The sequence below is a fragment of the Hippocampus guttulatus genome, chromosome 7, assembly GCF_054856545.1.
Source record: "Hippocampus guttulatus isolate MCC_2025c chromosome 7, RoL_Hgut_1.0, whole genome shotgun sequence".
In the NCBI taxonomy this organism is placed as follows: domain Eukaryota; kingdom Metazoa; phylum Chordata; class Actinopteri; order Syngnathiformes; family Syngnathidae; genus Hippocampus; species Hippocampus guttulatus.
This window is the reverse complement of record NC_141267.1, coordinates 4330861-4346946: the sequence shown is the minus strand read 5'-3', so window position 1 is coordinate 4346946 and position 16086 is coordinate 4330861. Positions and strand designations below refer to the sequence as shown.

The 16086-nt window shown below is 41.4% G+C and overlaps 1 protein-coding gene across 2 annotated transcripts in view; it reads right to left on the bottom strand.

Annotated features, from left to right (window-relative positions):
* The window catches only part of nlgn1 (neuroligin 1), a 107868-nt gene that overhangs the window by 15149 nt on the left and 76633 nt on the right, over window positions 1-16086 (bottom strand). For both annotated transcript variants that reach the window (XM_086114764.1, XM_086114765.1), the window contains 2 exons: window positions 14667-15028; window positions 4901-5061 (listed from right to left, as the gene is read on the bottom strand). In XM_086114764.1, the coding sequence (XP_085970890.1) occupies window positions 4901-5061; window positions 14667-15028 (523 nt within the window). The remainder of the gene's footprint in view (window positions 1-4900; window positions 5062-14666; window positions 15029-16086) is intronic.

Genomic DNA, 16086 nt, shown 5'->3' with positions numbered 1-16086 from the left:
TGGACGCCTCAACGCCGCGGCTGTGTCTAGAAATTCTGTCCATAAAGGTTATGACCAGAATCCGCGACAAAGGGCAGCCTTGGTGGAGTCCTACCCAACGATTCAGACTTACTACCAGTAATGCGAACCAAACTCTGGCATCGGTGGTATAGGGACCAAACAGCCTGTATCAGGGGGTTCGGTACCGCATACCCACGAAGCACCCCCCACAGAACTCCCCAAGGGACACGGTCAAACGCCTTCTCCAAGTCCACAAAGAACATGTAGGCTGGTTGGGCGAGTTCCCACATACCCTCGAGGACCAGGCTAAGGATATAGAGCTAGTCCACTGTTCCACGACCGGGACAAAAACCACACTGCTCCTCCTCAATCTGAGACACGACTTCCTGACGGACCCTCCTCTCCAGCACCCCTGAATAGACCTTATCAAGGGGGCTGAGGAGTGTGATCCCTCTGCAGTTGGAAAACACTCTCCGGTCCCCCTTTTTAAACAGGGGAAACACCACCCCAGTCTGCCAATCCAGAGGCACTCTCTCCGATGACCACGCAATGTTGCAGAGGCGTGTCAACCAGGACAGCCCCACAACATCCAGAGCCTTGAGGAACTCCGGGCAGATCTCATCCACCCCTGGGGCCCTGCCACCGAGGAGCTTCTTAACCACATCAGTGACTTCAACCACAGAGATAGGAGAGCCTAACTCAGAGTCCCCAGACTCTGCTTCATCAACGGAAGGCATGTTGGTGGAGTTGAGGAGGTCTTCAAAGTACTCTGCCCACCGACTCACAACTTTTGAAAGTCCCCTATCTTAATGCAACCACACAATGCAAAATGCTGTAAACAGGCTTATTTAACTAAAATCAATCCAGCAAACGTTATTACCTTTAAACACTGACTATTGTAACATTTCAAACAGACAAAATAACAACACTCAGGCATGTATTATTGATCTGCTGTGAAAATAATGGCTAACATTACGACAATGTATTAAGTCATTTACCGTACTGGCCCGAATATAAGACAGTGTTTTTTGCATTGAAATAAGACTGAAAAAGTGGGGGTCGTCTTATATTCGGGGTCTAGTCATTATACCCATTCACGATGCTAGATGACGCCAGATATCATTGAAGCGAATGCTGAACTTGACTCCCCAGGCCAAAGTGAACTCCTGTCGCGAAGAATAAAAAAAAATAGTGGTCGCACGAAGAAGAAAAATAAAAAATAGCGGTAAGAAAGAAAAGAGAAGAAAATAATAGAAGAGATAACAGAAAATGGAGAAACGTAGCGACAATCTGGAGAAAAGTCGGTCGAAGAGCGGCCAGGTTAACCGGCAGCTGAGGAGAAGTTATGATGTAATTTACATTTCAAAAACCAGAAGCCATTCATTTACGAATGTGATTGCACTTTAGTTTACATATTTAAATGTTGAGATATTAAGATTTGAATGAGGCAAAATAACATGATTTTTCTCTCAAATATATTGTTATAATCATTTGTTTCAGATGTACTGTAAATATTTTCTGTATAAAAATTTATTTGGTGTTCAAAAAGTCTTTTTTCAAACTTGTGTTGAAAAAGAGGGGGTTGTCTTATAATCAGGGCCATCTTATATTCGGGCCAATACGGGAGTTGCAAAACGCTTCTTTGTGTACAGATGTATGTCTGTATTATACTGGACTCAAGGTTTTTACATCAGAAGGCACACAGTTCATACAACAAACAATAAAACAAAAAATTAATCACAAAGACAATAGAACGATCAAAAACGGTAAAACTGCAAATCAAGTAATGTGATGAGTCAAAACCAAAAGAATAAAAATTTGTTTTAAGAAAAGCTTTAAAAATGGGTGGCGAGGGGGCTTGTCTAACTAACTCTCACCAGAAGGTCATTCAAAAGAGAGGGCCCAGGAACGGAAAAGACTCGATCCCCTCTGAGTCTTTGCTTAGTTCACGGTACCTCTAATAATGTAATCTCCTCCACAGACCTGAGGCACCAGGCAGGTGCGTAGGAACAGAGGAACTCAGAGAGCTATGGTGGGGCAAGGCCATTTAAAGATTTGAAAACAAATAATAGGACCTTACAAAGAACTCTAAAATGTATGGGGAGCCAGTGAAAGAATGCCATAGTAGGAGTACAGTACTGTTTTCTTTTCATTGAAAATTGAGAAATCCAGTGCCATCCCGGTCTTAATTTCCTCTATGCAGGATAAAAGTGACCTCAATGAGAAAGTGTCTCTTTTGCTCAGTAGGCCATAGATCCGACAGTCATCCAAATAGCAATAGAAGGAAATACCATGTTTCCTTGAGATGGAACCCAAAGGAAATAGAGACTATGAAAACAGCAGAGGACTCAGAACTGAGCCCTGTGGAACATCACATGACAGTGGGGCTGTACGTGACTCAGAGCAGCCAAGGCTAACACAAAAGGTCAGCTAAATCGACTCAAACCACTCAAGCGCGCTACCACCAATGCCCACCAAGTGCCTCAAACAAGTCAACAGAATACTGTGATCCATTGTATCAAACGCTGCAGTTAAATCCAATAAAATTAAACAGACTTAGTCTCCAGGAGGATGTCATTAGAAACACGTAACAGGACTGACTCTGTGCTATGTATCACCTTGAAACCTGACTGGAAGACCTCCAAGATGTGATATTCATCCAAGAACTATTCTAACTGCATGTGCACCCCTTTTTCCAGAATTTTTGAAAGGCACTTTGGAAATGGGTCTGTAATTTGACAGTACATTTTGATCAAGGCCAGGTTTTTTGATCAAGGGTTACATAACAGCATCTTCAAATTGTTGGGGAACTATATCAAAAGAGACTGTTGTTGATAATGCCAAGACCGATGTACCAATTCTCGTCAGAACCTCCTTAAAGAAATGCAGAGGAAGAGAGTCACAAGCGGAGCCAGATGGCTTAGTCTGGCAAACCCCATCCTCTAAAAACGTCAAGGACACAGCTTCAAAACAATTTAACACAGCAGAACATGGACAGAGGGGTCAAATTGTGGTATTTGAAACAAGAGTCCTAGCTGTGGAAACCATATCAATGAAAAATTGAAGGAATCTTTTGCATATTTCGGATGAATATTATGAGCAAGTAGGCTGAGGGGGTTTGAGTACAGAATATATAGTTTTAAATAGTACATATGGGTTTTGACAGTATCGTGTGGTCAACTGTGTCAAAAGCTGCACATAGGTCAAGCAAAACAAGAGCAGAACGTTTCTTCACATCCATGTTGCACCTTCGGTCATTTACAATTCCTCTTGTTTAGTACTGTGCTTTGCCCGTAAACCAGATTGAAATTGTACATGAGAGTTTAAAAGTCATTTAGATGATTAAAAACAATATTTTCTAAAATCTTATTTCCAAATTGCAGATTAGATACCTGTCTATAATTAGTAAGAACTGATGGATCTAGACTGTGTCTCAGACCACAGCAATTTTAAGAGAGGATGGCGTCTGTCTGAAGAGAGCTGTGAATAATGAGTAAACCCTCATGAAAAAAGTAATGAACCGATTTTAAAAACGATGTGGGGATGGGATCTAAAACATAGGTTGTGGTGAGAGCTGAAAAATAACCTTTATCAATGTCTCAGCATCAATCAGAACAAACTTCTCTCGTTTCCCCTCCTTCAAAGAGAGACTCATAGGTGTTAAAATCCAAGGCTTGGCAGTGTGATGAATTTGACCTTACACCCTCTATTTTAGGATTAAATCTCCATTACCCAACCTATCCAGTTCAGAGTCCTTCAACTCACTCACAAAGCCCTCCATAATCATGCCCCTCTCACCTTTCTGACCGCCTCCACGACCACACTACCTCGCGTAGCCTCTCATTACCTCACCAGACCAGGTATAGAACCACAGGGGGAAAAGCCTTCACCATCTCTGCTCCCACCTTCTAGAAGTTACTCCCAAAACCCCTGCACGACTGCTCAGATCTCTGCACGTAAATCTGTGATGTCTTATTCCTGTTTCTATATTGTTTTCCTTCAGTTTTTATCTCAGTATTTTATAAACTGTAAAGTGACTTTGAGTACTCTTTAAAAGTGTTCGATTAAATAAAATTATCATTATCAACTCAACTGTATTTATAGAGCACTTTAAAACAACCATCACTGTACATGGAGCAAATATCATATATACAACAATAAATATACAAAATATACAACAAGAAATTAATAATAAAGACTGTAGAAAGCACCAAACAGTAAGACTAAGATCAAGTCTGAGTCATGCCGTGTCAAATGCCATAAAACACAAATGAGTTTTGAGATGAGTTTTAAAGATAGGCAGCGATGGGGCTTGCCTAATGTTCAGTGGGAAGTCATTCCAAAGAGAGGGACCAGCAACAGAAAAGGCTCGATCCCCTCTGAGCCTCCGCTTAGTTCTTGGTACTTCGAATAATGCTTGGTCCGCAGACCTCCTCCTCCTCCTCCTGGGCAATCGTCCCCCTTCAGGGACTTGCCCCCCCTCCTGGGTCCCACACCCGGTACAACTCTCGCCGGTGCCTCGCGAGGTTCACACCCACCGTGGGCCCCGGAAGGGCCCTTGCCTGATTATTGTTTAAGGAGGGTTGTGGGGCGGCTACTCCCACTCCCCTCCGTTCCGGCGGGGTGAGCGCTGGGCGCCTCACCTTCCGGTGAGACTCCACCTCCTTCTTCGCCGGCCAGTGGGCATTTAGCTGCGAATGGGGCCCAAGAGCCCTGGCGTTTCCCCCCTCACGCCACTCGGAGGCATCCCACCACGCGAGGGCTGGTCCGCAGACCTCATCATCATCATCATCATCATCATCATCATTATGCTCAAGAAATTTGCCTTCATTCAGTATTCCCATAGGCTCAAGTAGAGTGAAGCAAGCAGCACAACAACAGTGCATTTGTGGGACTGTACCCGGTTTTGGCGAAGTTTGTCCAATAAGTCATCATCACGGCACTGAGCATAATGTCATTCTTCGAAAAATTGCAGGGAAATAGCTCAGTTGGTCCAATCATTGGAAGGCCAAACACATAGGGGATCTCATCTCCATGAGATGCGTCAGCCCAGGGTGGCACCTAATGAGCAACAGAGTTATTAGAATCAAACTACAGTAAGCTCACTGTTACAATTTGTGTGGTGTATTTAACTATTAGGACATAACATCCACAAAAAGAAAAAAAAAGCAAAATAAAAAGAGCAAGGCAGCCATTTTAATGTCATCAAGAATTACAAATGACCATTCCAATGAATTTGGGCGGGTGTGTAAAATGTAAATACAACAGAAAATTATGATTTGCAAATCTTTGGTCACACTTCACAAAAACAATTGTTCGTTAATCATTGGTGATGCATTAGTTAAAGATGAAGTCATGGTGAGCAATTATGAACTCATGATGAATTAATCATTTGCAACTACTTAAGACTTATGAATTAATCATTTACAAACATTAACATACGATTGGCTCATGATTAAGAAACCCATGACTAATCACTATAATGCAATAGCAAAACATCAAATCATAATGGTCAAATATTAACTTACAATGAATTAATATTTTGCAGCTACTTAATGATTATTAATTCATATTTTGAAAATATGAACTAATGATTAACTCTTCATTATGAATATCCTCGACTGATTTTTGTAATGCAGTAGCTAAAGAAGAACTCATGACGGCCAATTGTGAGTTCATGTTGAATAATTTTTAACGATTGAAGGATCAGGAGTTAATAATTATAATAACTGTGGTTGAAGAGCTTGTCTGCAGCTGTTTTGCCTGATTTGTAAGTTGTGGTTTATGACTGTAAAAGTGTCTAAAATGGGGTAATAATTACAAGAATATATTCACAACTACCTGTGCATTTTTTCAAGAAAAACACATGAAAATGCTCATAAGTGGACTGCTTCATTCATGACTTGGCTTCTTGTTTTCGAGGCACCTAATTTTTTTTTGTGACAATCTTCTATTTCTGGCTTCATGTGTGGCCAATGGCGGAATAGTGGTCGACTGATTAGCATGTCCACATCACAGTGCAGAGGCCATGGGTTCGATTCCGGCACATAGCCTTCCTGTGTGGAGTTTGCATGTTTTCCCCGTACCTGCATGGGTTTTCTGTGGGGACTCTGGTTTCCTCCCACATTCCAAAAACATGCAGGGTAGGTTAATTGAACACAATTGTCCCTAGGTGTGACTGTTACCCCTTTTCCGCAAAAAAAACAAACAAACTTATGCTGTGCTTGTTGGTGCTTAACAAGTGCTTAGGAAGAACGTGTTCGTTTTCCCCCCGGCAAAGAGCCAATCGATATCATCATCGCTATTGTACGTCACTGCTTATGTGAGCGCCTGCGCTATTTCCCAAGATTTCTCATGTGAAGGTCCCACGTCTTCTACTTTATATTTTGCAAGCCTGCAGGAGGTGGCATGTACAAAATATGATGCTACTAAGGGCTCTCCATCGTTGTCATAGGTACAGGGAACGGCGGCAATGTGTAAGATGGGTATAATTATCAGAGATCTGTGCACATTTCGATTCCTAGTAATGAACATGCTACTGTTAGCATCTGGTAGGCAATGTAGTATCGCATTGATTATATTTGTATGTACCGTATTTTCCGCACTAAAAAGTGCACTGGATTATGAGGCGCACCTACAATGAATGGCTCTTTTGTATATTTTTTTTCATACACTGGACACATCGCATTATAAGGCGCAATCTACAATGCCTCCACTAGATGGTGCTACGCTCCTTCTATTCAACTCGAGAGGTGTCGTTCAACTCGAGAGGCATTCATGACCGCTTCTGAAAAAACGTAAATGAACTATTACTGTACTTAAATGAAACTACGAAATGGAAAATAATGCATTAAAACAGAAAATCAAGCAAGGAAATAACAAAACCATTGAAAGCCATTAATAAAGTCTGGGTTGAAAAAAAAAATAAAACCACAGCTCTCCTTTTTTCAACAAATACAGGTGTGTCTTTGTCCGTCTCCGTGCCTTCTCTTCTTTCATTCAACTCGAGAGGCGTTCATGACCGCCTCCGAAAAACGCATTGGCATTTTCTTGATCATAGCTCCAACTGAACGATCAGATGTCAGTAGTAGTTTTCTATTCCTTTGTTGTGTATTCACAAATGATGAAATCACAATATAAATTCTGTACAGGGTGCTATAGAATTTATTTTGTGATGTCCTCGCTTGCTTTTCAGTTTTGATGTATTATTTTCAATTTTCATAGTTTCATTGAAGTAATCGTTAGTTTCCTTTTTTACAGCCAGGGACATGCAATGAGCCTTTTAGAGGCCTCCTAAAAATAAATTACTGCAAGCTGGAGCTGTGCAAGAAGATGGCACTGACCTGCTGTGTAGTTCATAATATTTGTGAGGAACATGGAGATAACTTCCTTGAGGAGCTACCAGGCACACACGTGCACACTATCAGCCTCCTTTCCAACCCTTACCAGATAATGGTCATCGAGAAGGGGCAGACATTAGGGCAGACTAGATGGAAAATTATAACAGTACTTAATGTTGACTGCATGATTGAAGGTGGGTACAAACAACACAACACAACACAACACAACGAAGTTGGAGTAAACACTCCCGAATCCCACTTTCTTAGTGCAGGGGTCGGCAATCCAAAATATTGAAAGAGTCATACAGCACCAAAATAAACAAAAAAAAATGTCTGGAGCTGCAAAAAATAAAAAGCCTTATAATGAAGGCAACAAATGCTGTATGTATCTATGTGAGCTATATTAGCCTACTATCAACATGACTAAGTTGGCTACAAATACACAACAAGGATTCATGATTACAAGGTTTTTTTTCTCCCCCTGTAGTTCATCCTGTAGAGGAGGGGTGCCCAAACCTTTTTGACGGAATATCTACCTTTCGAACAACCAACCTCCCGCGATCAACCTGTTAACGCATGCGCACACACTTACACACGCATGCCGTAATAAGCAACAGCCAGAACGGCCGCTAAGATGAACGAGGCACGGGACGCACTTTCGCAGCATGCTAACTATCGTAGCTTACGTGTACCGTTTAAAAATGCTTCTCTTGGCCTCCCAAATACCCATTCTTAGCAAGTACCCTCGGTGAATTGAACACGAAAGGCAGTTGTTTTATTCATTTATTTTAAACAACAGCCCCCTGACTGAAATCCCGCACTGCTAATAAACGTGTGTCGCAGGCTATGACGCAACGATGACGAAATGTTGACATTTAATATTTATTTGACACATTTTTACAGCATCGGAAAATGTTAATGTTTGTGTCATGTTTGTCCTCTGACAGAAACCAAATGAAAACAAAAAAAATGGTTCCCCCTCCCCTCTTTTTCCATTTTCAAACATTTTTGAAAAAGCTCTAGGGAGCCACTGAGGGCGCTAAAGAGCCGCATGTGGTTTGAGAGCCGCGTGTTACCGACCCCCGTCTTAGTGCAACACGAATGGACTGAACAAATAATGAACCAAATCGAATTTTCTAAAATCCATAAATGAATTAGTGACAAAATGAATGAATGGATGAAGGCTATGAGGCAAACTAATTTGTTGCACTAACCGAAAGACAGTGGTACCAAAACACAAGGGCTGACAAACACAACAAGACAACACACAACACAGTCACCCCCAGGTACTGACTAAACACACAAAACAGGTCCCCCCTCCTCCAACTCTGAATGGAACAGAGTCCTTTTAAAAGTGGTGGTTAATCTTTGCAAGTGGAGGCACATATGAAGCTATTCAGTAATTGGGTTACTCTCCCTTGCATTGATTGGTCAGCTAAATTGGGTATAAGGGCCACCAATCAGGAAGGAGCAGGAGGAGAGCTCCTGCACGCAAATATTTCTCCAAAAACAGAAAAAATAAAATAAAGGGCCACGAGATATTGTGGGCCGTAACAGCAAGGTTGTTCTTGCGAATATTTATGCTCCCAATTGGGATGATAAAACCTTTTTTCGATGGGTATTCTCAAAGTTACTGTATCTGTCCCAACATAGTTTAATTCTGAATGGCAATTTTAATTGTTGGATTGACCCTTTATTGGATCGCCCTCAACAACTTCAGTGCCGCAATCTAATTCTGCCAAGATGCTGGGAGCTTTCATGGATGCGATAAAGATTTGAGATCTGAAGGTGGTCAATCTATCTCAGCATATTGATAGTTAAGACTCTTAGTACGCCATATCTAAGGTACCAAAGATTTACAGTGTAAGGAATGAATGGCTTTACAAGTGGAGTCTCATGTCATCCTCTTGCATTCCACCACCAGACTGCTTCTTCTTTCAAAATCAAATTTTTATGAGCAGACAGATGAAACGAGCAGATTGTTGGCTCACCGGTTGCGCCAAAGATCTGTGTCCTGGTAAATCCCAAGTGTGGAATCCGATGTAGGTGTTACATCTGACCCCTGACATTCATAGAATATTATACAACATTGTACATATATGACCATGTCTTTGGTCATGTAGAATCCAAATCCTTTTTTAATAAGCTCACACACCTGGTTATAGATCTTTGTGTGAGGAGTTAGAGCACATTGTTGCAGCTTGGAGAGAGCGATGAAGGGCTTGCAGATTCGCAAAAGCCCAGGCACAGAGGGGTTTTCGTCTGACTTAAATCAGGCGTTTTGGAAGCAGTTTGCTCCATACTTATGGGAGATGCTCAAGAAAGCTCTTGAGCTTGGTATATGGTACTCACCCAAACACTGAAGAAGGCATCTATTGCTTTAATTCTGAAGAAGTGTAAAGATCCTTTACAATATAGTTCCCTTAGTCTTTGGAACATGGATTTCAAAATCTTATCCAAATTTCTTGCTCTTCGTTTAGAGAGTGTATTGTCACTACGTAATTATTTCACAGGACAGAATTGGATTCATTGGCACTAGGCACTCTCTTTTTTTTTTTTTTTTACCTCAAAGGGTTATTTAATGTGGTGTATATCCTCTACGTGGATACAATTTGTTACTTTTGTTCGACTTGTCTCGCTCAGTTCTTGAAGCTCCCTCAGTCCTAAGTGCTTTTGATTTCCAGATATAATTTACATCTAGAGAAGAGAGATATTTACGGTGTAAATAGATTGGCCAAAGAATACCCACAGGTAAGCTTTCCATTCCAAGTTTCTAACTTAGGCTTTGCCTATCTGGGTATATGTGAAAGACACTGTGGTTGACTTTCGCGGTATGAATTTTATTGCCCTGTTTACAAAGGTCAAGCAAAGGTCAAGCAAGATTTTGATCCTTACCTAATCTTATTACAGCGACTCGATTACATTTTATTAAATGAATGTTTTCCCACATGTTCTGTATAACAATGCGTTCTAATTTTTCTCCCTCTTTTTAAAAAAAAAAGTTGATCATCTTTTTATCGATTTTGTTTCGGTAAAAAAACAAAAAACAAAACAAAACAAAAAAAACCCTAGGTTACGTAGCCAGATCTTACAATGGGCTAAAGCGTTAGGTAGTATTGCTCTTCCAAATATTCTGTAAAAAAACAAATGTGACTGGTTTCACTTTGACACCTTAGAACAGGGGTGGGCAAACTTTTTGGCTCGGGGGCCGCATTGACTTTTAAAATTTGACAGAAGGCCAGGTCAGCACAAGCTATGGTACATTAAAAAAAAACCTGCATTTGTTGACTGTCCATATCAAACATCAACAGAACAAAAGCATGAAAGTACGGTATTAATATACTTTTTTTAAATGACAAAAGTGTTGTTGATCTATTTTAGCCTGTGCATCACTGCAGATGGGTTGTGATCAGACCAGTAGAAGTAGAGCGATACAGAGGTACTTGGTGGTCGAAAAGATTGCCCCGCCCCCCCGTGTTCTGCGCCACCTGGCGGTGAAATGCCTGTCATTACAAGTCCAATTGAAATGAATGCAATCATTCACATCGAACCTTAATTGTGGAACAACCTTCGGCGGGCCGGATTAAAAAGACCAACGGGCCGGATTCGGCCCGCGGGCCGTAGTTTGCACACCACTGCCTTAGAATTTAAGGTGTCAAACTCCGGTCCTGGAGGGCCACTGTCCTACATATTTTCCAAGTCTCCCTGTTGCAACACACCTGATTCAGATAATCAGATCATCAGCAAGCTCTGCGGAAGCCTGACATTGAACCTGTTCATTTGAATCAAGTGTGTTGCAACAGGGAGACTTGGAAAACATGCAGGACAGCGGCCCTCCAGGACCTGAGTTTGACACCTATGCTCGAGAGACGTCGATTATGACTGGAATACCATTGAAATCCAGAGCATACTTGTCTCTTTTTTCCCCCACCTCCACTTATTTGGAAAATGTTGTCGTATTTTATTGCCTTAAAATTTGGAATCACTTTCTCTTCGGGTTACAGACCAACTCTGTTCAGGATCTTGCTGGATGGCACGTTCTCTAAGTGGGCTAAAGACTTTTAAGGATCTCTACATTGACCTAATTTCTGCCTCTTTTCAACAGTTGATGTTTTCATTACTTCAAGGACAGTTTTTTTTTTTTTTTTAGATACCTCTAAATTCATAGTTATGTTCGCATTTTATGGCTTGGTTTTCCTGCAATCCCTTCTACTTCAAATGTTGATTTCATTCTTGAACCGCTGCCATCACTGAAGGGTTCTGTGTCTGCCATTTACGTTAAGATTTACAAAATTGACTAAGATTCATCATTGAATATTCATAAAACTATTTGGCAGATTGATCTACAGCGAGAAATGTCAGATGATATTTGTTGAGAAACTTTGCAGAGAACACGTTAATTTGTGCCAAACACGGCTTTAATTAGTGTTGAATTATTCTTTGAGGCCCTATACAGTAGTATAGGGCCTCAAAGAATAGGGAATTATTCTTTGAGGCCCTATACAGTAGTATAGGGCCTCAAAGAATAATTCACCTTATACTGGCCAAAATATATTCCCTTTGTGAGCAGTGCAAACAGGTTAAAGCTGACTATAAATTTACATGTTACGGCTTTGCCTTTCCTATTCGTCTGGTATTTTTACTCGGATGTCCAAGGTCACAGGGGTAGATATAGCTCTAAATTGCATTGACCATTATGTTTGGTATTCTTCGCCCTGCACTCAGTCCGCCTTCAAATAAGCACAAAAAGACAGTTTGAAAAAAAAATATTTGTGGGTTTTCGCAAACCATCAGTTGTTTTTTGTTTGATGTTTTCATATGCAATACCCCACACTAATTGATCACCAACCTTTTCCACTCTCAAATAAGACATCACCTGTTGACTGTGTTTTTTTTGAGTTCTGGACCTGATTGTTTTCTATCTAGAATTGTGAAGTGAATTAAAGGTCCATCATTGGGGTCAATCATCTAGTCATGCTTTATTTTGTTCCATTTCGAGTGGCATTATTGATCTGTCTATAGTTAATTGTGCAATGTTTGCTGAGATGCACATGGTGAATAGTAAATGAACCTTCACTTGTGTAGTGCTTTTTCTACCTTTTTCTACCTTTGGCCAAGTTTTTTTTGGCGGAAAATGGGTAACAGTCACACAGGGATAATTTAGAGTGTTCAATTAACCTACCCTGCATGTTTTTGGGGAATAATACATTTTATTGTGGGCGGATGTTTTTGGGGAATAATACATTTTATTGTGGGCGGATACCCGTACACCTGAAGAAAACCCACGCAGGCACCGGGAGAACATGCAATCTCCACAAAGGAGGGCCGGGCTGGATTCAAACCCAAGACCTCTGCACTGTGAGGCAGATGTGTTAACCAGTCTATCACTGTGCCACCAATTACAGCTTTAACTCCAATTAACCCCTGACCCTTAAATAGTTAAAATTATTCAACAAGAATTTTTCTTTGTGAATTTGTCTTAAGTGAATGCATTGCAAGGATTAGTGAAGGTTATTCCTTATTTAATAGTTAATTATTTGTTAATATTTGCAAATGATTAATTTACAATAATTGCAAACTAAATGCTGCAAACTATTAATATGAGTTAATATTTGTTCATCATGTCTTCATTTCTTAATCATAAGCTAATCGTTAATATTTGCTAATTATTCATTCATAATGCTCCAATTGTTGCAAATTATTGATTCATCATGAGTTCATAATTGATGATTATGACTTCATCTTTAAACTAATGCATTACAAATGATTAACAAACAATCATTATAAAATGTTTGCTTTTTGTTTTTGCAAATATTCACTCATTCGGAATTTGATGCCTGCATTGTCTTTCATTGTCTTGCTGAAATAAGTAAGGATGTCCCTAAGACATTACATAGATGATGTGCAATTTACCCATGCCATGACCAAATAACACACCCCTATACTGTACCATCACAGATGCTTGCTTTTGGAATTGCACGAATCACACTTGATACGTTCCTTTTCCAATTCACAATGAGAGAATATTTCTAAGAAAAAACAATAATGATCTAACTTTGAACTTCAAATATCTTATTTCATCCTGTAGTGCAGGGGTGCCCATTACGTCGATCGCAGACTGGTCCCAAGTCGATCGTGAGAGGTGTAGAGAAGAAAAACAAACAAACAACCATTTATGTGTCTTTGAGCATGTTAGTAATATATTTTTTTGTATTAATGTACACTGCATCCTAATCATCCTATCAGTCTCATTTTCAAAAAAAATATTTGTAAAAAGGCGGCCCGCTAGTCCAGTGGTTAGCACGTCGGCTTCACAGTGCAGAGGTACCGGGTTCGATTCCAGCTCCGGCCTCCCTGTGTGGAGTTTGCATGTTCTCCCCGGGCCTGCGTGGGTTTTCTCCGGGTACTCCGGTTTCCTCCCACATTCCAAAAAAAACATGCATGGCAGGCTGATTGGACGCTCTAAATTGTCCCTAGGTGTGAGTGTGGGCGTGGATGGTTGTTCGTCTCTGTGTGCCCTGCGATTGGCTGGCAACTGATTCAGGGTGTCCCCCGCCTACTGCCCGAAGACGGCTGGGATAGGCTCCAGCACCCCCCACGACCCTAGTGAGGATCAAGCGGTTCGGAAAATGGATGGATGGATATTTGTAAAAAATATTTATAAAATAAAGCAGGTAAATCTTTAACCTGTGGTGGCGCATGACCTGCGTCGCCAGATGTTGTTAGCGCTCAGCAGTCTGCAATTGCAGCTTGTGATCAGAGCTGTTGCGCTATATATTTTATCGCTGTCATTATTCTCATTCAGAGTTTGTTTTGTGTACAATTCACCGAGGGCACGGGCAAAGAATAGGAATCTAGAGGGCCGAGGGAAGCACTTTAAAATGGTGTGTGTGAGCTATGATAGTTGACAGGCTGCAAAAGTGCGTTGCATGCCTCCGTGTCAGGCTGTTGCTCATCATGGCTTGCTTGTGTATGTGCATGTGCATGCGCATGCACGGTTAGGGGTCGATCGCAAGAGGTTGGTTGATCGAAAAGTCGATATTCGGTCCAAAGAGTTTGGGCACCCCTGCTGAAGTGTATTCAACTGAATATAGTTTGAAAATGTTATGCAAATCATTGTATTCTGTTTTATTTACATTTTACACAACATTCCAACTTCACTGGAATTGTGTTTGTAAGCATCTCCAGGATCATGAAATGCACCTTGGAAGTAACTTAGAATATAACTGTCAAGGAGTTTACTAGCTGTGCAATGGTTTATAACATCATATTTATTTTAAAAATATTGATGATTACCACAAGGAAACAAGTATGTGAGAGACTCACCTGTTCTGTTTGACAGTGATGATAGAATGCATAGAAGTAAGTCGGAGACCCAAAGCTAGAGTGCAGGTCAGCTGTGGCAACAGCAGGTGCCACCCACTGATGATCCGTGAATAGGGCCAGCAAGGTCTTCCTGCGTGTTTCTGGGTTGTGCCTATCGGCCCAATCTGTGTACATAAACTTGATGGTCTCTCTGAGTATGTCTTTACCCTCTGGATAGCCATAGAGGTCATCCACAAAACTTGACACAGCGTAGTCGAAGTCATTGGCCTGAACACCATTTTCATTGTCCACGATCAGCTCCACAAATTTAAGACCTTCACCTTGGTTCACTCCAAGCATAATATCATAGTTAAGGAATTCACCTGAAAATAAAACAGAGAAGAAGGTTGACACGCTATAAAAAGTGTCAGCATTTTTTTCCTATTGATCCATTCATACATCCATAACCCATTCATCCACCTTGTTCTGCCGAGTAGCAGCAGAGAAGCCCAGACCTTCCTTCTCCCCAGCCACTCTTTCAAATTCCTCAAGCGGTATCTGTCAGCATTCTAAAGCCAGCCAGGAGACATAGTCTCTCTAGCATGTTCTGGGTCTTTAATAGAGCTACCTCCTGGTGGAGCATGCCTGAAACACGTCACCAGAGAGGTGGTACTGTATCAGTGGCAGATGCCCAAGCAGCAACAACTGGATTGTCTAAATGCGGTGAAGCAGCAACTCTACGCTGAGTCCCTCATGGATGACCAAGCTTTTGACCCTACCTCTAAGACAGAGCCAAGACACTTTTGTAAAAACATTTGGGCCCTGTTCTTTTGGTCCCTATCCACCGCTTGTGACCAAAGGAGGGTGGAAATATTGTTTTATATTGACAAATTTATTTTGTCAACTAAATTAGGAGCTATATCTTTTACCTCAGCTCCATCTTTACCAAGACTGCAGGGTCTGCAGCGAGGCAGCGTGACCTTTTTCTGACTTAGAACAAGGGTCTCAAATTTGGAGGTGCTGAGTCTCATCCCAACCTGGATGGAACAGTGAATAATGGGCTCTGGAACTCCATAATGCTGAAGTACTCACACCTACTCGGTACCTCTCATATGTAGTGGGAAACGGCTCAACCTCACATGCTTCAGACAACAGCTCTGACTCGTTAGATGCCAGACACGTGATGTTCCATGCCTCCAAAGCCAGTTTCTGTAGCCGATTGAAATGACAAGGCCCCGACACCTTTGGCCCCTTTCCCCCCCATGATGAATGGGACCCATGGTGCCTCTCCGGGCTGTAGGGTCAGCCACCAGGTGCTTGCCATCAAGATTCCAGGCCTAGTTCAAGAGGGGAGATCCAGTGACCCATGTGAGGGAAAAGGTGTTCCTGGTATTTCTTCATAACAGGGGGTTCTTGAGCTATGCTTTGTCTGGTCCCTCAC